At 46.6% G+C, this 24631-nt stretch overlaps 1 protein-coding gene across 7 annotated transcripts in view; it reads left to right on the forward strand.

Annotated features, from left to right (window-relative positions):
• PIKFYVE (phosphoinositide kinase, FYVE-type zinc finger containing) overlaps positions 1–24631 on the forward strand; it is a 404626-nt gene that overhangs the window by 85346 nt on the left and 294649 nt on the right. For all 7 annotated transcript variants that reach the window (XM_029606384.1, XM_029606389.1, XM_029606390.1 and 4 more), the window contains 2 exons: positions 6532–6739; positions 19232–19321. In XM_029606384.1, coding sequence (XP_029462244.1) covers positions 6532–6739; positions 19232–19321 — 298 coding nt within the window. The remainder of the gene's footprint in view (positions 1–6531; positions 6740–19231; positions 19322–24631) is intronic.

A 24631-nucleotide genomic window follows, 5' to 3' on the forward strand; every position in this document is an offset into this window, starting at 1 on the left:
TTCAGGGAAGGAATGTGTAGGGTACCTGCATGAGCACTTCTTGTGGGGCGGTTGGAAGTGCAGAAGCGGGGAAAAAAGCAAGTTTGCTTACCATAAATGATGTTTTCCGTAGATAGCAGGGAATTTAGCCATGCATTCCCACCCACCTCCCTGGACAGCTATCAATCTAAACGCCTACACATCACTCAGCTTGGAAAACTAACTGAAGGGAAGCTCGAGGAGCGTGGGAACCCGAGGTCATGCGCACTTCAAAGCTCTTCGAGCTATGAGAGTAAGCTCTGCTTTCGTGACATCCCGGATGACGTCACCCAGCATGCATGGCTAAATTCCCTGCTATCTACGGAAAACACAGTTTACGGTAAGCAAACTTGCTTTTACCCTTTCTTTGCTCATCACCTTGCACTTCTCTGAAACCTGATAAATATTGGAAGGTTTTATCATATGCCCTTTTCTGTTCTTCAGCCTCTTTGTTTAGAGTTTGTATTGCAAACACTGTGCCATTTTGGTAGTACTTCTCTGATCTGCTTCTATCCTCTTATGACCTCCAGAACTGAGCACAGTACTCAAGGTAGGCTCTCACTAGAGACCTGCACAAGGGTAATATTACCTACTCTCTCCTAGTAATGATACTGCTACATATACACTCGGGCATACGGTTAGATTTCCCTACTACTATATTACAATAGCTGGCAACCTTCAGGTCATCAGATATGATTACTCTTGCATCTGTGCTGTTTAATAGTTGCCAGTTCTTATCCTCCCAGTTGCTATGTAAATAATGAAATTTTGTGCCCCAGATGCATGCTTTCACACTTTCTACATTGAAGCATGGATTCCAGCTCTTTTATCCAGTTTTTTTAGGTTACCTTTCACTTACTCCACCCATCTCGGTACATCTACCCTGTTACAAAATTCTGTTATATGCAGACAGGCATAATTTTCCTTCATTACTGCTCCACAATGTCACTAATAAAAAAAAAAATCTGTTGGGGGGGGGGGGGGAGTGGGAAAAAACTGAGCCACGAGGGACCTCACTGGTCAATTTTACCTTCACTAGAGTGAGCTCCCATTGGCTGCCGCTCTGTAAATTGTTGCTTATCCAGCTCCTTGACCAGTTAATAACTTTCTGTCCTGCTCACATGCTGGCTAAGCTTATTTTTTCAATATTTTTTTTTTTGACGTTCTAACACTTTTTTTTTTATATGCAAAGAAAATGTTTTATTTACCAAGGAGAACAAATTCAGTTAATACAGCATTTACTAAAGTACAAAATCTTTAGATCATAGTCATACATGCCATAACCAGAAGTAATGGGAGATATGGATACAACAGAGAGAATAAAATAATAGATAAAAATGACAAAACGCAATTAAAAACAAATTCCATCTACAGAGAAACCTTCAGAAGAGAGTGCACACCATAGAACCAAAACATACTGCACTTTGAATTATGTGGTCATACTAATAATCATATCCTTTAAAATTATCTTAATTTCAGGTAGATATGAAGGTTTTAGGAAGTCAAAAAAAGGTGTCCAAAATAGTATAGCAGTGATGAATTATTTATTTTTTAGCTACCACATTAATTTTTCCATAACTACAGTTTCCCAGTGTTTAGGGTCCCAGTACTGGGCCACTATGGGTGTTATGTTCGGGTTTTTCGTGTGCCCTTGGGCCTCGGCCCGACCCCAGGCGACCAGGACCGAACCGAGGGTTGGCGGCATGTCTCACCCTCTGCCGGCCTGCATGCTCCCGGAGCCAACAAGAAGATGTTGGTAATATAAACAGTCCTCCGACCGTTCCCAGCCCTTTCGGACCTGCCGCATAAGATCGGCATGGAGCAGCAGGCTGGACACGAGACTAGGGCGGACAAGGGCTGAAGCTTGGCAGATGGAGGCTCCGGTCATAGCAGACATCTGGGACTAGTGAAGATGAAGTCTCCAGGCAAGAGAAATGTCCGAGGCAAGGATGACGCTTATGGACCTTAGGAAATCCAGAAGAGACGAGAAGGACTTGGAATATTTAGAAGAGACAGGTGAGCCCTGTTCCTCAGGGCGCCGTACACAGCCCACCTTCACGGGCGGACCCAATGGGCTGGTCACGGACCACCCTGTCCTCTACGCACTCTACTCAGCCTAAGGAGGCTGGTCACGGACCACGCGGGAGCAGGACAGGCTCAGGAACAGAATCCAGCTGGCAGGGGCTCCAGTGACCAGAAACAGGAACCGGATGAAACGGATTTACCCTCGGAGAGCTGGAACATGGCAGGAACAGACATCAGGAAGATCAGGTACATCAAGTATCTCTAGCCATCGAGGACATCAGGACTTCAGGAACATCCGGAGCGCAGAGACGGAGGACGTTAGGAACATCAAGATATCAAGACCTGGACGAGGACCTCAGGAGACGAAGACATGGAACAGGAACCAACGAGACATGGAGCTCCTACGAAGAACATGAAAGACCTGACGGAGTGCTGGAAGATAGGGACTTCCAGGAGTGAAGTAACTCTGATGCAAGGCAAAGGTGGAATGCAGGAGCAGCCCTTTTAAAGGGCTGGCACAGCAAACAGTCTTTAGGTGGGGGCCCAGGGCATATCCGGCCGTGGGCCCTTTAAATCTTGAAGAGAGGCGCGGCCGCGCGCCTAGGAGCAGGAAGCGGAAACTGTGCAGGACCGTTGACAGCGGCCCTGCACCTACGTCGACGTCGCAGAGGCAAGGCTGGGCCGAGGAGCAGGCCCTGACGTTGGCAGCGGCTCCTGCCGCTGCAGGAGGACCCGAGGGCGGCTCCGGCCGCCAATCAAGACCGGGGACTGTGGTCTCTGGCCGCAAAGATGATGCTGGCGTGGGTGGTGGCTCCAGCCACGAAGTGGCACGGTGGTAGGCCCGCCATGCCAAGGAGGAGGTCCGAAGTCCGTGGCTCCTGCTGCGATGAAGACACGATGGGCGGCCTCCAGGCCACAAGAGGAACCAGAGTCCGTGGCCCCAGCCACGGGGGAGGACCGATGGCGTCCAGCCGCATTGGGAGAGCAACAAGGTGAGGAGCCTGCTCACGGGGGAAGCCCGCGGGCAGGATTCATAACAGTGGGGACAATTTTCAGAAGAATTTATATGCATAAATCCCAGTTTCTGCATGTAAATTTGTGAACATCAGCCTGGGCTCAGTGTGCATAAAAGTATGATCATAACCCTGTTTCGCATGCACTTTTTATGTAAACTGCAGAGAGGCGTTCTTGGGGCCATGGGCTGGTAGAATTCAGACTTCCATGCATAATTTTTGTTTTACAATTTTTGTGTAAGTTACCATGCAGAAGTTACATTTGTTCCAAGCAGGGTGTAACTTTGAGGTAATTTGTGCACATATTCTTTCAATTACATGAGGATTTTCAAAGCATATTTATGTACACAAGTTCAATTTGAAAATCCTTGGTAATATAACTTTATTTCACAATTTTTATAGATCGCCTTCCCAGACCAATTATAAAACTGCCTTATGCAGTGTACAGAAAATTTACACTAAAATACAATGAAAAGCAAATTTTAAAATGCATATTACATTCAAATAAAACCCAACAGTTTTATTACTATGCAATTGTTCGAAATTTTTTTTCGTTACTCCTAATTGCAAGCAAGAGATATTTTAAGCAAATGTTTACCAGCTTTCTGTCTGGATCGAACAGTGTGAAGAATCTTACTGCATTCCAGATAGACAACAATCCGCTGCTCTTTCCTGATCCATGACTTAATCATCTCATCAAAGAACTCCATTAAGTTTGTTTGATAAGATCTCCTCTTTGTTGTCCAGGGTTCTGTAATTTGCATGTTTGAAAGTATTGCACTATCCTTTTAATAGATTTTCTATAATTTTGCCTGCTAATACTGATATACTGGATTTTGTAATTACCTGCTTCCTCCTAGTCTTCACTTTTGTGGAGCAGAGCTACATCTGCTCATCTTCAGTCCAAGTGTAACTGTTTCTAAAAACAAGTTAATCAGAGCTCTGAGGGGTGCATTCAGGACTTCTTGACTTTTGTGTCTTCTGAGGTATATGTCATTAGTTCCCAGTGCTTAGTGCAGCCAATCAGATTGCTTGCAAAGAAATGAAGGGCTCTGCTAATTAAATTCAAGCTATACATTTATTTGATCCACTTATGCACTTAAGGCCAGATGTATGAAGCATTTTTCAGATTGACACAAAATGGGAGAAATCTTTGTACATCTGGTCCTTAGTTTTACTGAGTGTAGTTGCATTTGGATATGAACCTGGTGGAAGTTAGAAATTGTGAATTTCCTCTTCATCTAGTCAGACCAGTCCAGGCAAGACAAATGGGTTGTGTACCACTACCAACAGATGGAGACAGAGATGAACAGGCTTACTGATGTCACTCCTTATAAGCATCTGTACAGAAACCAGCCTGCCAGTATTATCTGTCTCCAGCAGATGGTCAGATAAGCAACCTATGCTGTGGACTCAGGCCAGGTAGGCTGAATAAGATAGCATTAAAAGGGCTTCTGAAGTGAAAGATTGTTCTCCCTACTTCACTTTTGTGGGATCCCTTGGCTATGGAACAAAAAAAAAAGGTAAGCCAATCCAGGCCATAAGAACCTGGCAAGTACCCAAAAACTAAGTCTAGTCCATGTTACCATTGCTAGTAATAGCAGTGGCTATTTTCTAAGTCAACTTAATATTCAGGTAATGGACTTCTCCTCCAAGAACTTATCCAATCCTTTTTTAAACACAGCTATACTAACTGCACTAACCGCATCCTCTGGCAACAAATTCCAGAGTTTAATTGTGCGTTGAGTGAAAAAGAAGTTTCTCCGATTAGTTTTAAATGTGCCACATGCTAACTTCATGGAGTGCCCCCTAGTCTTTCTAGTATCTGAAAGAGTAAATAACCGATTCACATCTACCCGTTCTAGACCTCTCATGATGTCTCGCCTCTTGCGAGGAGTGAAGCATAATAGGCAACCTCTTTGAATTCTAGTTCCTTCCTGGGACTTGAATTTGGTGTAGTCCTTGTTGGGGGTGCCTTTCATGCCTCTCAGATCTATTTCTCTGAAGCTTTTTACTTTTGAAAACTGTTTTCCTGGTCTCCATCTCTTCCGCCAGGAGGGTCTCTGAGTTGCAGCTCTTTCTTGTAGAGGCCCTTTCTTGCTAATTATCAAAGATATGGTCTGGATTTGTACATTGCCATTAACTGATTTCCACTTGAATTGATTAATTTCCTTGCCTTCCTTTGTCGAGCAGGTGATTAGAGAAGAGTATAAGCTTATTTGCTCATTGGACGTCAAGTCCTTTTGCCATACCTAAAGGTCACTAACACCTTCAGGAAGTGAGATCATCTTTTTGTGCTAAACATGGAAGAGTAAGGCAGCCACTAGAGCTACCGTGGTGCATTGGATTAAATGGGTCATTATTGCAGTCTGTGTAGATTCAGGAACTCCCTTACCTAAGCAGATACAAGCTCATTCCATGAGGGTTCAGGCTATGTCATGGACAGAGCTGAGGTTGGTGTCTCCCATGGAAGCCACCTGGTCTTTATTGCATACCTTTTCTAAGCATTATTGGGTTCAGAGAGGAGGCCTTTGTATTGGTAGTTTTGTGACTGGCTTCGGCAGTGTCCCGCCCTGTTCGAAAGCTTGGATACATCCTGTTTGTCTTGTGTGGCCTGGTCTGACTTGAGGAAGGTGAAATTACTTCTTACCTGATAATTTCCTTTCCTTGAATATAGTCAGACCCTCCCCGTACTGCCTGATTTTAGAGTTCGTATCCTTATGCTTCTAATGCCTCAATTCTTATCATTTTGCGTATAAAAAAAAAAAAAGGGCAGGGAATAAAGATTATAGAGGAAGTTCTATTCTGCTCTTCAAGTGAGTGATTTATTGTATAATATTGACCTTTTCTATCACTTCCATTGCTTGGCTGTTCTGGAAGTCCACTGGCTACTGTTCTTTGCATTTTGTTGGTGATAAATTTGGTATTTTTTTATTTAGATTATATTCCACTTTTTGGCACTTCAAACTGGATTACATTAATGTACTATAGGTATTTACCTATTCCTAGAGGGCTTACCATCTAAATTTGTACGTGAGGCAATAGAGGGTAAAATGGCATGCACAAGGTTGCAAGGAGCAGCAGTGGGATTTGAACCCTGGCTTGTAGCCTGCTGCTCTAACCACTAGGCTACTTCTGCACTCCACTTTAAAGTTGTCCCACAAGTAGCTTGTTACAGCAATACTGGCAAGGCTAGTGTCAGCACAGATGCTTACAAGGAGTGACATCAGCAAGCCTGTTCATCTATCTTCAACTGCTGGTTGGAGTATACAACCAACTTGTCTTGCCTGGACTACTCTGACTGTATTAAAGGAAATTATCAGGTAAGACTAATTTCATCATTTTAAAAAGTAAAAGCGTGACTGCTTAAGGTAAGCACCCAAATCAAGAAATTGCTTGCATTTGTTATTCACATCTGAAAATGGATTCCAAAGTGTTTCACTGACCTTTCCATTCTCTTTCCTTCTGCTCACAGGTGATCTCCGAGCATGCACTTATTGTCGCAAAATTGCACTGAACTACGCTCACTCAGCAGACAGTAGCACCTTTGGGGAGGACCTGAACATGCTGTCGGACTCCTCCTCTTCCATGTCTGTGCTGGACCCCAGCGAGCCGCGCACTCCTGTGGGGGGCAGAAAGGCCAGCCGTAACATATTCCTGGAGGAGGATTTAGCCCGGCAGAGGTAGTGTCTTCTGCTATTTACCTTCCCGTACGATTGCTGTAATGTGAAGAATCTCATTTGACTGTATTCAGCAAGAGATATTGGTTGAATGCTTATCCATTTTAAGCAGCATAATCTAACTAAAATGTGTTCCTGAATATATCCAGATCAGTCCAGACAAGTGGGTTTTAGTCATCCCTACCAGCAGATGGAGGTAGAGAGCAAAACTTTGGACATTGGCACATATTTGAGAGTGCCACCTGCAGTCCTTCAGTATTTCTCTACCTCCAGCAGATGGTAGAGGTGCTATTCCTGCAGTCCTGACTGACTTGTTTTGTTAAGGAAGAAAATTTGCTTCCCAATGTGGCAGGTTCCTGTGCAAGGGCCATCCCTCGGGTGGAGCCGGGCGAATGGGGGGTTGGATACCCCTGGCCAGTTCAGCCTGCAACCCTGGGACCCAATTAACCAGTGGTATGGTTCCCTCGGAGTCACCCGAAGCCCCTCCGTCAGCTACAAAAGGGAAGTACCCTAATTTTTTATTAGCTCCTGTTTCCCTGTACGTACCCGGATCAGTCCAGACCGTGGGTTGAGCCTCCAGTCCAGCATTGTAACAGGGCCCTTTAAGGCTCTGAGTAAAAAAAAAAAAAAAGTTGCTGTGTTGCTGCAGAGGCAGCTCAAGCATCAGCTGAGCTGCCGGTCAGGCAGTTGACTTGGGGGCAGTCGGGGCGGGCCTGCTTGTCATCGGACGGAGTGGGATCGCCGTCAGCGGGGACAGGGCACGGTTGAGAGCCAGTACCTCCGTTTTGGGGTTCTTTGCCCTGCCGTTTCCAGCGTGTGATTTTCAGCCATTTTTTCTGAGGCCTCCTGAGCCCGCCGGTGGGAAACTTTCTCTTTAGGCTAGGCCCCCTCTGCCGTTTTTTGTGCTACCCACGGCCGCGTGGTGCGTCCCTCCCCCTCGCGATCCCGGTCGCTAGGGGAGACGAAAGGAAATAGACTGCCAGAGGATCGGAAGTCGATCAGGAAGTCTTTCTCCTCGCGGCCTCGTTTTCGTCCGACTAGATCCTCTGCTCCAAGACAGGCTTCGCATAGACAGCAGTCCTTTTGAGGGACTGGCAGGTCACCTAGAGGTGGTGCCACCCAGGGGGCGGGTGGCAGTAAGTCCTCCCGATGAGATCTGGCAGGTCCACTCTCCGGCTCTGGTAATCGGGGGCAGGCTGGCCCGGTTTTACAGGGCGTGGACCAAAATAACATCCGACCGGTGGGTATTAAGTGTAGTGAGAGAAGGTTATGCCTTAGAATATGCTCATCCTCTTAATGAGCACCTCCTCTGCGCAGCGTGTGCGGGAGGGGGGGGAAGGGGCATCAGATAAAATGTTACAACCCCAGAGCAGGGCAAGACTGGTGGAGCTAGGCTCACAGGACGGTGTGGCTATGGCCGCGGAAGCGGCACCAGATCAGGGGGGTACCGCCCCAAGGGTTCGGGGGGTCCCTGCCGTCTCTTCCTGTTTCGAAGTCCCAGCAGAGGCCGGAGGATCAGAATGGTGCAGGTCCTATCAGCCCCAAGCGCCCTAGGGGACCCCTGGGGGGGGGGGGGGTTTCACCCAAATTTGTGCTACTCATGCACGAAGCCTTTCTGGCTAAGCAGGAGGGAAAGTGCGGTTTGCAGGTTAACCCAACAGACTCGGCAAAGTGGAAGAAGGCTTCAGCTAAGGGGTCCACAGGACAGCGCATCATCCCCCGCGAGGGACGACCGGCATGTGTGGAGTCAGCTTCGGAGGAGTCTGACGAGTCTCAGGAAGAAGTAGACATCTATTCGGAGGCCGACCCTGATGAGGACCAGATAAGGGACCAACCTCTGGATCCACTAGATGCAAAAACAGGAGCGGAGGCTCTGGAGGCTGAAGGCGATGATCCATGAGTGATCAGTCTTTTTAGAAGAGAGGAGCTGCGCTCACTTATCCCCCAGGTGTTTAGAGGAGTTGGGGGTCAAGCTGACGCTAGGGGATTCGGATGCAGAAGGGGTTAATCCGGTGCTAGATGGCATCAGGAAACCTCCCAGTGCCTTCCCGATTCCTAAGAAAATTCAGAAGTTGATTGACCGGGAGTGGGATTCCCCCGACTCGAGATTGCGAGTCGGCAGGGCCATGGCCAAGCTTTATCTGCTGATGCAGGAGCATTTGGATGTTCTTAAGGTTCCGAAGGTGGATGCAACGGTTTCGGCAATCACCAAGAAGACGACCATCCTGGTGGCTGGAGCTTCCGCTCTGAAGGGTATTCAGGATCGGAAGCTGGAGGTGCATCTCAAGCGGGTCTTTGGGGTTCTGGGGTTAGGCCTCCGAGCGGCGGTCTGTGCCATCCTCATGAAGCGGGCCTGTTTGTGTTGGATCCAGAAGCCACAGGAGCAGACTGCCTCTGGGATCCTATCCCTGGCCCAGGCGGCTTGACTGGAGGTGGGGGTTGCGTATGGTGCTGATGCCTTATATGACCTGGTGCGGACCACGGCTCGCAGTATGGTCTTGTTGGTGCGGCCCGGCGGGATTTGTAGTTGCAAAATTGGTCAGCTGATATTTCATCGAAATCACAACTTTGTAATTTGCCTTTTCAGGGAAAGCTTTTGTTTTGGTGAGAATCTGGATCGTCTGATGAAGTCGCTATTGGAGACGAAAGGAAATAGACTGCCGGAGGATCGGAAGTCGATCAGGAAGTCTTTCTCCTCGTGGCCTCGTTTTCGAGACTCAAGGCGTTTTCGTTTGACAAGATCCTCTAGGACCTCTGCTCCAAGACAGGCTTCGCATAGACAGCAGTCCTTTCGAGGGTCTGGCAGGTCATCTAGAGGTGGTGCCTCCCAGGGAGTGGGTGGCAGTAAGTCCTTCCAGTGAGATCCGGCAGGTCCGCTCTCCGGCTCTGGTAATAGGGGGCAGGCTGGCCCGGTTTTACGGGGCGTGGACCAAAACAACATCCGACCGGTGGGTATTAAGTGTAGTGAGAGAAGGTTATGCCTTAGAATTTGCTCACCCTCTCAGGCCGGCCTTTCTGGAGTCATGCTATCTTTCCCGAAACAAGCGGGCAGCAGTCCAGGAAACGCTTCAGCGATTAAGTCTGCAGGCGGTGTTGTTGCTGCCAGTTGCCGAACAGGGAGAAGGCAGGTATTCCATTTATTTCGTGGTGCCAAAAAAGGATGGCACTTTCCATCCTATCCTGGATCTCAAAAAGGTCAACCAGGCTTTGAAGGTACCACGTTTTCAGATGGAGACGTTAAGTACCATAATTGTGGCGGTAAGGAGCGGAGAGTTTTTGGCGTCTCTGGATCTCACCGAAGCTTATCTTCATATCCCCATCCGGCAAGAACATCAGAAGTTCCTCAGGTTCATGGTATTGGGGCAACACTATCAGTTTCAAGCGCTTCCCTTCGGGCTGGCCACTGCTCCGTGTACCTTCACCAAGGTGATGGTGGTGGTGGCTGTGGCCCTGCGACAGGAGGGACTATTGGTGCACCTGTACCTGGACGACTGGCTGAATCGGGTGAAGTCGCTGGAAGAGTGTGTGCAGTCCGTGGACTGTGTGAGGTCTCTCCTGGAATCTCTGGGTTGGATCATCAACATGTAGAAGAGTCATCTGCTGCCATCTTGTATCCTCGAGTACTTAGGAGCCCGTTTCGACACCTTGCAGGGCAGGGTGTTCCTTACATTTGACAAGTTGAACAAAATCCAGGAGCAGATAGCTCGGCTACTTCATTTACCGCAGCCGAAGGTCTGGGGTTATTTGCAGGTCCTGGGCTCTATGGCATCCACGTTGGAACTGGTGCCATAGGCGTTTGCTCATTTGAGACCCCTTCAGAGGGCGTTGCTATCACGCTGGAATCCTCTGTTGCAGCAATACTTTCTGCCCCGGTCTCTGATGGATTCAGCCAGGTCCAGTCTGGCCTGGTGGATGACGCGAAGAAATCTGGAGAAGGGAATGCCTCTCGAAGTCCCGGATTGAGTGGTGGTTACCTCGGATGCCAGTCTTCGCAGATGGGGAGCAGTGTGCCTGGGCAAGTCTGCGCAGGGCCTTTGGTCATCGATGGAACAGGCATGGTCCATCGATTGACTGGAAACGAAAGCAGTGCGCAGGGCTCTAGTAGAGTGTTTACCCTGGGTCCGCAGTCGGATGATAGGAGTTTTTTCGGACAGCTCGACCACGGTGGCTTACATCAACCGCCAGGGGAGAACCAAGAGTCCGGCGGTAGCATAGGAGGCCTGACTGTTGTTCAAGTAGGCAGAGATCCATCTCTAGGGGATCGCCGTCTCCCACTAACAGGAGACAAAGTCCAAGTGGATTACCTCAGCCGACAGCAGTTGGATCTGGGGGAGTGGGAACTATCTCCAGAAGCCTGGAATCTTCTCTGCGATTGATGGGGGCTCCTAAGAACATAAGAAATTGCCATGCTGGGTCAGACCAAGGGTCCATCAAGCCCAGCATCCTGTTTCCAACAGAGGCCAAAACCAGGCCACAAGAACCTGGCAATTACCCAAACACTAAGAAGATCCCATGCTACTGATGCAATTAATAGCAGTGGCTATTCCCTAAGTAAAATTGATTAATAGCCATTAATGGACTTCTCCTCCAAGAACTTATCCAAACCTTTTTTGAACCCAGCTACACTAACTGCACTAACCACATCCTCTGGCAACAAATTCCAGAGCTTTATTGTGCGTTGAGTGAAAAAGAATTTTCTCCGATTAGTCTTAAATGTGCTACTTGCTAACTTCATGGAATGCCCCCTAGTCCTTCTATTATTCGAAAGAGTAAATAACCGAGTCACATCTACTCGTTCAAGACCTCTCATGATCTTAAAGACCTCTATCATATCCCCCCTCAGCCGTCTCTTCTCCAAGCTGAACAGCCCTAACCTCTTCAGCCTTTCCTCATAGGGAAGCTGTTCCATCCCCTTTATCATTTTGGTTGCTCTTCTCTGTACCTTATCCATCACAACTATATCTTTTTTGAAATGTGGCGACCAGAATTGTACAAAGTATTCAAGGTGTGGTCTCACCATGGAGCGATATAGAGGCATTATGACATTTTCCGTTCTATTAACCATTCCCTTCTTAATAATTCCTAACATTCTATTTGCTTTTTTGACTGCTGCAGCACACTGAGCCGACAATTTTAAAGTATTATCCACTATGATGCCTAGATCTTTTTCCTGGGTGGTAGCTCCTAATATGGAAACTAACATCGTGTAACTACAGCAATGGTTATTTTTCCCTATATGCAACACCTTGCACTTGTCCACATTAAATTTCATCTGCCATTTGGATGCCCAATCTTCAAGTCTTGCAAGGTCCTCCTGTAATGTATCACAGTCTGCTTGTGATTTAACTACTCTGAATAATTTTGTATCATCCGCAAATTTGATAACCTCACTCGTCGTATTCTTTTCTAGATCATTTATATATATATTGAAAAGCACCGGCCCAAGTACAGATCCCTGAGGCACTCCACTGTTTACCCTTTTCCACTGAGAAAATTGACCATTTAATCCTACTCTGTTTCCTGTCTTTTAACCAGGTTGTAATCCACGAAAGGACATCGCCTCCTATCCCATGACTTTTTAGTTTTCGTAGAAGCCTCTCGTGAGGGACTTTGTCAAACGCCTTCTGAAAATCCAAATACACTACATCTACCGGTTCACCTTTATCCACATGTTTATTAACCCCTTCAAAAAAAATGAAGCAGATTTGTTAGGCAAGACTTCCCTTGGGTAAATCCATGTTGACTATGTTCCATTAAATCATGTCTTTCTATATGCGCTACGATTTTGATCTTGAGAATAGTTTCCACTATTTTTCCCGGCACTGAAGTCAGGCTCACTGGTCTATAGTTACCCGGATCGCCCCTGGAGCCTTTTTTAAATATTGGGGTTACATTGGCCACCCTCCAGTCTTCAGGTACAATGGATGATTTTAATGATAGGTTACAAATTTTAACTAATAGATTGGAACTCAAAAATGAGATTTCTTTCAGAACCCTAGGATGCATACCATCCGGTCCAGGTGATTTGCTACTCTTTAGTTTGTCAATCTGGCCTACTACATCTTCCAGGTTCATAGTGATTTCGTTCAGTTTGTCTGACTCATCACCCCTGAAAACCATCTCTGGAACTGGTATCTCCCCAACATCCTCATTAGTAAACACGGAAGCAAAGAATTCATTTAGTCTTTCTGCAATGGCCTTATCTTCCCTAAGAGCCCTTTTAAACCCCTCTGTCATCTAATGGTCCAACCGACTCCCTCACAGGTTTCTTGCTTTGGATATATTTAAAAATGTTTTTATGAGTTTTTGCCTCTATGGCCAATTTAATTTCAAATTCTCTCTTCGCCTGTCTTATCAATGTTTTACACGTAGCTTGACAATGCTTATGTTTTATCCTATTTTCTTCAGATGGATCCTTCTTCCAATTTTTGAAGGATGTTTTTTTGGCTAAAATAGTCTTTTACCTCACCTTTTAACCATGATGGTAATCGTTTTGCCTTCCTTCCACCTTTCTTAATGCGCGGAATACATATGGACTGCGCCTCTAGGATTGTATTTTTAAACAATGTCCATGCCTGTTGAACACTTTTAACCTTTGCAGCTGCACCTTTCATTTTTTTTCTAACTATTTTCTTCATTTTATCAAAGTTTCCCTTTTTAAAATTTAGTGTTAGAGCTGCAGATTTACTTATTGTCCCCCTTCCAGTTATTAGTTTACATTTGATCATGTTATGATCACTGTTGCTAAGTGGCCCCACCACCGTTACTTCTCTCACCAAATCTTGCGTTCCACTAAGAATTAAATCTAAAATAGCTCCCTCTCTTGTTGGTTCCTGAACCAATTGCTCCATGAAGCAATCATTTATTACATCCAGGAACTTTGTCTCTAGCAAGTCCTGCTGTTACATTTACCCAGTCAATATTGGGGTAATTGAAATCTCCCATTATTATTGCACTGCCAAATCGGTTTGCTTCCCTGATTTCTCTTAGCATTTCATCATCTGTCTGACCATTTTGTCCAGGTGGACAGTAGTATACTCCTATCACTATACTCTTACCCAACACACATTGGATTTCTACCCATATAGATTCTACTGAGCATTTAGTCCCTTGTATGATCTTTATCCTGTTGGACTCTATACCCTCCTGGATATAAAGTGCCACACCCCCACCAAGTTGATCCTCCCTATCATTGCGATATAATTTGTACCCTGATATAGCACTGTCCCATTGGTTATCCTCCTTCCACCAAGTCTCTCTGATACCAATTATGTCAATTTCATCATTTGCTGCTATACACTCTAACTCTCCCATCTTACTTCTTAAACTTCTGGCATTGGTATACAGACATTTCAGAGTGTGTTTTTTGCTTGTTTTAACAACCTGCTTTTCAGTTGTTTGGGATAATTCGGAACTCATTAGCTTTGGTGATTTTTTACATATAGGCATATGAACTATATTTGCATTTAATGGAACCTCTCTGTTGGGATGCCCTAACTCTCCTGTTTCATTAGTATCCTTCAAGGATACATTTTCCGAACCATGCACTGCTGAGTGACTGTCGGCTTTCCCCCTTGTTCTAGTTTAAAAGCTGCTCTATCTTCTTTTTGAAAGGTAGTGCCAGCAGCTTGGTTCCACTCTGGTTAAGGTGGAGCCCATCCTTTCGGAAAAGTCTCCCCCCTTCCCCAATATTTTCCCCAGTTCCTTACAAAACTGAATCCCTTTTCCCTGCACCATCGTCTCATCCACACATTGAAACTCTGGAACTCTGCCTGCCTCTGGGGACCTGCACGTGGAACAGGAAGCATTTCAGAGAATGCCACCCTGGACGTTCTGGATTTCAGCTTCCTACCTAAAATCCTAAATTTGGCTTCCAGAACCTCTCTCCCACATTTTCCTATGTCATTGGTGCCCACATGTATCACGACAACCGGCTCCTCCCCAGCACTGTCTATAATCCTATCTAGGTGACGTGTGAGGTCTGCCACCTTCGCACCAGGCAGGCAAGTTACCAGGCGGTCTTCACGTCCACCAGCCACCCTGCTATCTACATTTCTAATAATCGAATCACCAACTATGATGGCCGGCCTAACCCTTCTCTCCTGGGCAGTAGCCCTGGGAGATTTGTCCTCAGTGCGAGAGGATAATACATCACCTGGAGAGCAGGTCCTTGCTACAGGATCACTTCCTGCTAAACCAGGGTGATGTTCTATTGGGAGACCTTTCTGATCCAAGGCAGCACTGGGGCTGCCAGAATGGATTTAGGACTTGGCTACTATGTCTCTGAAGGTCTCGTCAATGTACCTCTCTGTCTCCCTCAGCTCCTCCAAGTCTGCTACTCTAGCCTCCAGAGATCGGACTTGTTCCCTGAGAGCCAGGAGTTCTTTGCACCGAGTGCACACATACAGTCTCTCACCGGCAGGTAAAAAAAATCATACATGTGACACTCAATGCAAAAGACAGGAAAGCCCCCCTCTTGCTGCTGGACTGCTGCTTTCATCTTCGTTTTATTGAGTTCCTAGTTAAGTTTAGGATTCTAAGGGAGTTGGAATGAGAGTACTTTAAATTTACTGGTGAATTTACTAATTAATCAGCTAGTGTGCTACAAGGGGATGATTAAACTTTCAATAAGGGCTGGTACAATATTATGTTTTAGATAAGACCCTGATTGATTTTTTATAAGAAAGTGTCTTGTGCCTAAAAATCAAGGGTTGAGTGGGTGGGAAAGTGTCTTGTGTCTAAAAATCAAGGGTTGAGTGGGTGGGAAAGACAGACACTAGAATTAACTATATCTGGCTTGCTTTTTACCTCAGACACACACAAACTCTAAAGAATATATCCCTTAATTTCACCTTTCTGAAACTTTACTTACCAATCCTCTTAAACCACGGTTAAATTAATCTTCACTCAGTTAATGGAAGGTCCTCCTCTACTGCAAACCGTGCGGGGCCTGTGGAAGTCAATCCCTGGATCACTTGCAGTGACCTCTGGACTCCTCTCCCGGGGGATGCTGGCAGCAGTATGCAGATGAGCCTTCCGGTCCTCCTCAGTTCGATTTGATGGCAACAAGTCTCAATGCCAAGGTGCAGAGGTTCTTCAGCCGTCGAAGGGAATCCGGGCTGTGGGGATCGATGCCCTGGTATGCCCATGGCAGACTGGAATTCTCCTGTATGTTTTTTCCTCCGTGGCCTCTTATTGCAAGGGTACTCAAACAGAAAGTTATCTGGGGTCGGTCGTAGTGGTGGCTTCGGAGTGGCCTCATCGTCCTTGGTTCGTGGACCTGCTTCAGTTAGCAGTGGACGGATTTGTTCGACTGCCCCACTTACCAAATCTGTTGCGTCAGGGTCCCATATTTTCGGATCGGGAGGATCGCTTTTGTCTCGCGGCCCGGCTTTTGGGAAGAGACGGTTGCATGTGAGAGGTTATTCCGATCCAGTAATAGCTACGCTTCTGCAAGTGCGTCGTTCTTCTACCTCATTGGTTTATTCCAGAATATGGAAGGTTTTTGAGACCTGGTGTGGACAACAGGGGTTGGACCCTCTTAGGGTTTCAGTCTCTTATATTTTGTCGTTTTTGCAGGAGGGCTTAGCCAAGGGGATGGCCCATAGTTTGCTTTGAGTCCAGGTCTCAGCCTTAGGTTGTCTCAGAGGGAGAGTACAGGGAAACATTTTGGCTTCCCATCCGGATGTGGTGTGTTTTTTATGGGGAGTCAAGCATTGCTGTCCGCCTCTGCGTAATATTTGTCCGGAGTGAATCTCAATCTAATGTTGAAGGTCCTTTATGAAGAGCCCTTCGAGCCTTTGAGTCGCATGTCTGTGAAAAGCCTCACTCTGAAGATGTTTTTTTTGGGCTCTATCTGTTCGACTAGGAGGATATCTGAGTTGCAGGAGCTTTCTTGTCGGGATCCATTTCTGCAGATTTCATTGGACAAGGTGTCTTTGTGACTGGTGCCTTCATTCCTTCCCAAAGTGGTGTCTGGTTTTCATGTGAACCAAACTGTGGAGTTGCCGGGGTTTCCGGATTGGTCTCGGGATCCCTCGATAGGTCCGGGATCTCCATCTTTTAGATGTAAGACGAGTGATAATGCGCTACTTGAAGGTCACTAATGAGTTCGGTGCTCTGATCATTTGTTTGTCCTCTTCAGGGGTGCAAAGAAGGGAGAGAAGGCGTAAAAATCCTCTTTATCTCTGTGAATAAAAGACTATCGCGGTGGCTTATGTCTCCAAGGGCAAACCAGTTCCAGGGGCTCTTAGGGCACATACCACTCGGGCTCAGGCGACGTCTTGGGTTGAGTGTCAGTGTCCCCACAGGAGATATGTAGAGCCGCGGTGTGGTCTTCATTACACACTTTCACCAAACATTATCGTTTGGATGTGCGGGATCCGGAGGCTGTTCCCTTTGGAGAGAGTGTTCTTCAAGCGGGTCTTTCGGGCTCCTGCCCGGTGTAGGAGGGCAGGAGAATCTATGCCGAAAGACTGCTGAGATTTTTTGTTCGCAATGCAGAGTTGCTATTTTTGGCTAACATTTTTTCAATTACGGTTTGTTACATTGGTTTCCAGTTGGTCAGGGGTATCCATTTTGGGGGGAGTCCTTTTAAATAATTTACTTATCTTGGCTTGGGTATTGAGTAATACTGAGGGACTGCAGGTGGCACTCTCTAATATTTGGCAGTGCCCAGAGTTTTGTTCTTTACCTCCATCTGCTGGTAGGGTTGAATAAAACCCACCTGTCTGGACTGATCTGTGGTATTACAGGAACAAAAATTAACAGGTAAGTACCAATTTTCCTTTCCAGGTATAGGCAAATGACTATGAGCTATGAATGATAATTGACAAATCAATAGCAGTAAATACAGTGAACTTTTCTTTTTTTGTGATACCATGCATTAAGAGACACCAGTAAGTGCTGGTAAGTCATGACAAGACATTCTTGATCAGTTAGTTGACTGATTAAACTTCAAGGTTGTGGTACCTTTGCTAGTAAATGTGAACAGTTCCTTTCTGTGACTTTTTTTTTTTTTTTTAATGGTCAACAGTGCTAAGCCAGTGTCACTTACCGTATTTTTCGCTCCATAAGACGCACCTGCCCATAAGAAGCACCTAGGATTCAGAGCAGGAAAATTAAAAAAATATATAAATAAATAAAAAATGGTGTGCTAAATCGGCTCTGTTCCTGGGCGTCTGGGTATCTTATGGAGCAAATTAGGGGAGGGCATAACTTTTTTTTGGTCCCCATTTCATTTTCGGGTCTCGGGAGGGCCATTTCTGTCCACTCCCCGGATCAGAAAACATTTATCGTTCTCTTTGTTGGGAAAAAAACAAAACAAAACAAAAAACCCCATCCCAACCCTTTAAAGTTAATTAACTACAACCCCCCCCACCCTCCTGATCCCCCCAAGACTTGCCAAAAGTCCCTGGTGGTCCAGCGGGGGTGCGGGAGTGAACTCCTGCACTCGGGCCATCTGCTGCCAGTATTCAAAATGGCGCCGACGGCCCTTTGCCCTTACTATGTCACAGGGGCCGACCAATGGCACCGGTAGCACCTGTGACATCATAAGGGCAAAGGCTATTGGCGCCATTTTGAAAACTGGCAGCCGACGGCCCGAGCACAAGAGATCACTCCTGCTTCCCCGCTGGACCACCAGGGACTTTTGGCAAGTCTTGGGGAGGGTCAGGAGGGTGGGGGGTTGTAGTTAATTAACTTTAAAGGGTTGGGATGGGGTGGGTTTTTTTTTTTTTTTTAATATTTGCTCCATAAGACGAACAGACATTCCCCCCCCCCCCCCCCCACTTTTGGGGGAAAAAAAGTGCGTCTTAAGTAGCGAAAAATACGGTATTTTTCCATATTAAACTGTTAGTTGGACTGTCTAAGTTTTTGTGGGAACCATAGAGAGAAGATGTTGCTGACTAGAAAGTACATTGGTCCCAGGCATCTTACCAGTGTACCATAATTTGAGAGGTAGGGTCCCACTAATATGAGAGCGCTGAAGCATCCTTTTGATCATGAAACACTGCTGCTGCTTGCTGCTTTGATTTTAGGTATGGTGTATTGAGCATGTCTGCACAATGAGCCAGGAATTAGACCTCTTGTCACCCTGCTTGGGGGTTTATTACACTGCCTTTTATTTTTTTTATATATATATTTATTGGTTTATGAAATCTTAGTTTCTATTTTCATAGATACAATTATTGATTTTATTCTTGGACCTCTTTGTCTTTTATACCAGCTCTTTTAAATATTGTTGACTGTCTCTTCCTCTTATAGTCTGATCCAGTTGTCTCTGCCAGTAAATTCCAATCGGCTTTGATTAGCTGACTGATTTATCAAGTGGGCCCTTGGTGAAATGCAGATATCTCTGTGCCCTTGTGCTGTAATCCTTATCTGCCTTCTACTTTTTAGAAAAGAAAAGCAGAAGTCTGTATCTGGTTGCATGAGCTGCTGACATTTAACCTGTTTGTGGTGTAAAGTGCTATATTGTCTTTTGATTATTTTCAGCCTGATTCATCAGGAACCATCGGCTGCTTCGCTCTCTACACGTCTTGCCCCTGTGCAAGAGGATGCTGGGAAGTCTCCTGCCCGTAACAGGTAAAGTATTGGAATCCAGGACAGACAATGTACTATGTGCTTTACAATATCTGTTTCCATTGCCAAAATCCCAAGACATTCGTGGGAACTCTTTTTTCATTTTTAGAAAAGAATCTGTTTTATTAAACTTGAGTGTCAAGGGATGTGCCGTTTTTTTCCATCAGTTATTTTTCTGAAATATTTTAGGAATGAATAATGGTGTGTATGTATGTGCATTTCTATATTTGTCTTTCTTGACTTAACTTATTAGGCCAAAGATTCTTGACTTGGAGTGTCTTCCTCCTGCTTTCCAGCTCAGTTCCCACATGTTCATTTGCTGCAGTTGCTGTTAATGCTGCACTTCTTGCCTCCTGAGTTTACAGCCAATACACTGAGCTGTCAGAACTCTTTCTAATATCTGATTTCCAGCTTCATCCTTGGGAAATGCAAGCTCACTGCCTGGGGCCAGAACACAATCTGGCCTTGGGACAAAAAAAAAGTTTGTTTTTGCTGCTGCTTAAAATTTAGTGCTTAACAAAGAGACAAAATAATTCCACTACCAGTCCTCCTCCTGCTTTCTGTTGCATGAGTGTGCGTGTGAGTTTTTATGTGGCTTTCAGAAGAGAAATTTCACCCTGTTGAGCTTCTAGTGTTGGCAGGCTTAATATCTGTAGAGCCAGTCAATGCTTAAAAATTAAAAAAAAGTGACTGCCTGAAATACGGGGAGCACTGAGCGGAGAGGATCATTTTGCTGGTAGCTGAAGAGAAACGGTAAGTATTAGCTTGGGAAATTTTAGAACTTAAAAAGTTTTGGAGAGGAAAACTATCGGGTATATTCTTTAGTGTGTGTCTGTGTGTTTCTCTTATAAAAAGAATGCCAAAAGTAAGAAAAAACTTGAGTTTGTGTGAGTTTGTCTTTTTCTCCCGCTCATCCTTTGATTTATAGACAGGAAACACCTTCACATTAAAAATCAATCAGCTTTTTATCTAAAACACAGGATTGCTCCAGGCCTTATCACGAGTTTAATTATCCCATTGCAGGTCACTACCAGATTAATTAGTGATTCCCTGCACATATCCGGATCAGGCCAGATTCCTGGGTTTATGCATCCCTGCCAGCAGATGGAGATAGAGAAAGTTTAACTGACACTGCTTCATAATTCCTGGTGCCACCTGCAGTTCCTCAGTATTTCTCTGTCTCCAGCAGATGGTGGCTGGTACATGCGCCTACAGTTCTGTAGTTTGCCCATTTCTTTTCTTTTTTTCTTGCAGCCTTCCTCCCAGGGGGAACCCTTCCCTGTTTGTTTGAGATGGACGAGCTGGAGGTCAGTGACCTTTATGTATGCTCGCTCCAGTGTGATCTGTGGGGTGCAAATCTGGTGGTCCAGATCCTTCTCCTTCAAGAGGCCGCTTAGGCAGCTTGTTGGCTCTGCACAGCTGCTTTGGGATCTCTGCCTCTCCTGGTTACTTTAGGCTGGGCTGTGCTGGACAGCTCCCCTCAGCTTTAGGAGAGGGGAGTTCCTAACTGTTAAAGTTATAAAAAATAAATAAATAAATAAATAAATAAATAAACCGAGGAAGCAGCTGGAGCTGAGAGGTAAGGTTTAAGGACTCATCTGGGCTGCTTTTATCTTCTTGGGGAAGCATTTTCGCGGCGGCACTTGTGCTCAGCAGGGGGTGCTTGGTCCCGCCACGCGTATGGTGCAGTTCCAACACAGCTAGGCCGCATTGGACTGTGCTCGGCATGCGTTTCGGGAGGTGAAGGGCCTTCGCAGCTCTAGACTCTGGCGAAACGCACAAGAAGCAGTGCTGGCCCTACTGTGGATAGCGCTCCTGCTGGTGAAAGCTCTGGTGACACGAGAATGGCGGCCATTTTAGCTTCCCTGGTGGTTTTGACCACAACACCAGAGGAGATGAGGGATTCTCCCCGAGACTTTCCCCGGGCCCACTGGAGGGGCAAGGGGGGGGGGGGGCAGGAGAGACATTGCCTCTCGGTTTACCAGCTTCGGGGAGCGCAGGACTCCAGTGTCTATTCGGCCATCGGCTCCCCGTGCTTTTTCCCCTGAGTTTTTGTTTCTTCACATTGCCTGTTTGGCACAGCAGGAGGGCCTTGGGTCCTAGCAGGCAGGGCTAGTTCCCCCTTCTTCGTCTCTAGGGGTTCCCGTGTCAACTGGTTGGTTCAGGGGGAATCTGTCTTCCAGTGTGCAGCATCTGTTGGGACTGGCTTAGGCGGATGATGACACAGATGACTTAGTTCCCCAGGGATTCGGGGGCAGTGTTGTTGGGGCTTCCGGGTGCTGATATGGATGTAGTTGACCTGGTTCTGGGAGACAATGCGGAGGCTGTTCCGGTGTCCGAGGGGGACGACCCCAAGTTTCTTCATTTTGTTTCGGAGGGAAGAATTAGCTACTCTGATTCTTCAGATCCTTAATGAGATGGGGGTTAAAGCTCCCTCAGGAAGACTTGGACATGGATGGAGGTGGATCTGATCCTGGATGGGCTTCGGGGTCCCCTGTCAGTGTTCCCTTATAAGTCCATACAAAAGATGGTGGATCAGGAATGGAGCACACCTGATGCCGGATTGAGAGTGGGACGAGTGATGTCAAAGCTTTATTCCTTGCCTGAACAGACCTTAGAGCTTTTTTCTATTTCAAAAGTGGACGCGGAAGTATCTGTGGTCACTATGAAGATGACTATTCCTGTAGTGGGTGCTATGGCATTGAAGGATGTTCAGGATCGTAAGCTGAAGGTCCATCTCAAGAGGTTCTTTGAAGTGTTCGCTCTGAGTTTGTGGGTAGCCATTTGTTCCAGCTTCATGCAACATGCCTGTCTGCATTGGGTGCAGCAGCTTCAGATTGGACAGGCAAAGTCAGGTGTTGATAAAAGTAGTGCGGAATGCTTGGAGACCCATGTTGCATACGTAGCTGAGACTTTGTATGATTTGTTGAGGATTTCGTCTCGTCTTATGGCCTCTGCTCTATCTGCCCAGCGGCTGTTGTGGCTGCATAACTGGTCGGCGGCTGTGTCATCCAAGTCCCAGTTGGGTTCCCTACCTTTCAAAGGCTGTCTTTTGTTTGGAGAGGGCTTGGAGCAACCGATCAAACAGGTGACAAGGTACACAAGTTGCCAGAGGATAGGCCTAAGACTAAGTAATCCTTTCCCTTCCAATCACATTTTTGGGATGGCAGGTGGTCTCGTCATACGAGAGGAGCCCCAGCTTCGCAGAAGCAATTTTCTGGCCATGGTCAGACCTGAGGGCAGTCCTTTCGAGGCGGTCATAGGCCTTTCAGAGCTTCCACCAGTGGTGGGGCTACAGGAGTAAAATCCTCCCAATGAGGCGAGGCTGGCCCACTCCGTCGTTTCTTTTATAGAGGGTTGTTTAGCTCAATTCTGCAGGGAGTGGGTCAAGATCACTCAGGATCAGTGGGTGCTCAGTGTCATAAGAGAAGGTTACTCATTAGAATTTGTGCGGCCCGTTCACGACCTCTTTCTTGTCTCCCCCTGCGGGTCGGTGGAAAAGCGTCAGGTGATTTGGGAGACTTTAGACAGGTTGCAGAACGTAGGGGCTGTGGTTCCGTTCCCTCTAGATGAATGGGGCAAAAGTCGGTATTCCGTTTACTTTGTGGTCCCAAAAAGAAGGAACTTTTCGTCCCGATTTGGACTTGAAACAGCTAAATGCAGCATTGAAGGTCCCAAGATTTTGTGTGGAGACCTTGCAGTTGGTAATTGCGGCAGTGTGCAATCGGGAGTTCGTGGCTTCGTTGGACTTGATGGAAAGCATACCTGCACATTCCCATTCATCAGGATCACCAGCGTTTTCTGAGATTTATGGTGCTGGGTCAACATTTCCAGTTCCAGGCTCTCCCTTTCGAGCTGGCCATAGCATCACGAACCTTCACCAAGGTCATGGTGGTAATGGCAGCAGCCCTGAGGTACAAGGGAGTGTTGGTACACCCTTATCTCGATGATTGACTCATCAGGGCGAAGTCGGAGGCTGGTTTTCGCACCACAGTCCAGAAGGTAATTCATACTCTGGTGTTTGTAGGCTGGGTGGTGAATTGGGCAAAGAGCCACCTAACCCCGTCTCAGACTCTCGATTATTTGGGAGCTCAGTTCGATTCGAAGCAAGGCAAGGTGTTCCTGATGGAGGAGAGTGTGTGCAAGTTACATTTGCAAGTTCAGTGCTTGTTAATTTTGCGGCTACCTAGAGCCTGGGATATTTTACAGTTTCTGGGTTCGATGGCTTCAACTCTTGAGTTGGTTCCCTGGGCCTTTGCAATTATGAGACCAATTCAGGAGGGCTTTGTTGGTGCAGTGGAACCCGTTGTCGGAGGCTTTTCATCAGCCTGTGTCTCTCGATGCTCCGATGCAGGACAGTCTGTCTTGGTAGCTACAGAGGTCCAATCTAGTACGTGGTGTCGATCTGGAGGTTCTGGATTGGGTAATTCTCACTACAGATACCAATCTTTCTGGTTGGGAAGCAGTATTTCAGCGTCAATCAACCCAGGGCATGTGGTCGGCGGAATAGACCTCCTGGTCTATCAATCGCTTAGAGACCAGACAGTGAGGATAGCGTCCAACAATGCGATGACCGTAGCATATATCAATCAGCAGGACGGAACCAAGAGCTGAATGGTGGCTCAGGAGTTGATTCTTTGGTCGGAGTAGCACTTGATCCAGATAGCGGCATCTCATATCGCAGGGGTTGAAAACATCCAGGTGAATTTTCTAAGTCGTAGACTTCTAGATCCAGGAGAGTGGGAATTGTCTGAGTCGGCGATGCAGCTCATTCGAGAGAGGTGGGGGTGTCCCTATGTGGATCTAATGGCATCTCATCTCAATGCAAAGGCGTCTTGCTTTTTCAGCTGCAGGCGGGAATATGGGGCTGAGGTTGTCTATGCTCTGGTGATTCCTTGGCTCGGGAGGTTCTGCTGTACGTATTTCCCCCTTGGCCTCTGGTCGGCAATATCTTGTGTCGGATAGAGAGGTACCCGGGGGATATAGTGTTGGTAGCCCTGGAGTGGCTGCATCGGCCGTGGTTCGTGGATCTGGTCAACTTGGCAGTGGATGGACCACTGAGATTCAGTCATCTTCCTCGCCTCCTTCGTCAGGGCCCCATATTTTCACACCAGGTAGATCGCTTTTGTCTCGCAGCTTGGCTTTTGAGAGGCAGTGTTTGAGATGCAGGGGGTACCCAGAGGCAGTTATAATTACCCTCCTACAAGCTAGGCGGATATCTACTTCATTGTCGAAGATTTGAGTCTGAAAGATCTTTGAGGCATGGTATATAACTAAAGGTATTCAGGCCTTATGGTCTTTGGTGTCTCATTT

The sequence above is a fragment of the Rhinatrema bivittatum genome, chromosome 6, assembly GCF_901001135.1.
Source record: "Rhinatrema bivittatum chromosome 6, aRhiBiv1.1, whole genome shotgun sequence".
NCBI classification, from domain to species: Eukaryota; Metazoa; Chordata; class Amphibia; order Gymnophiona; family Rhinatrematidae; genus Rhinatrema; species Rhinatrema bivittatum.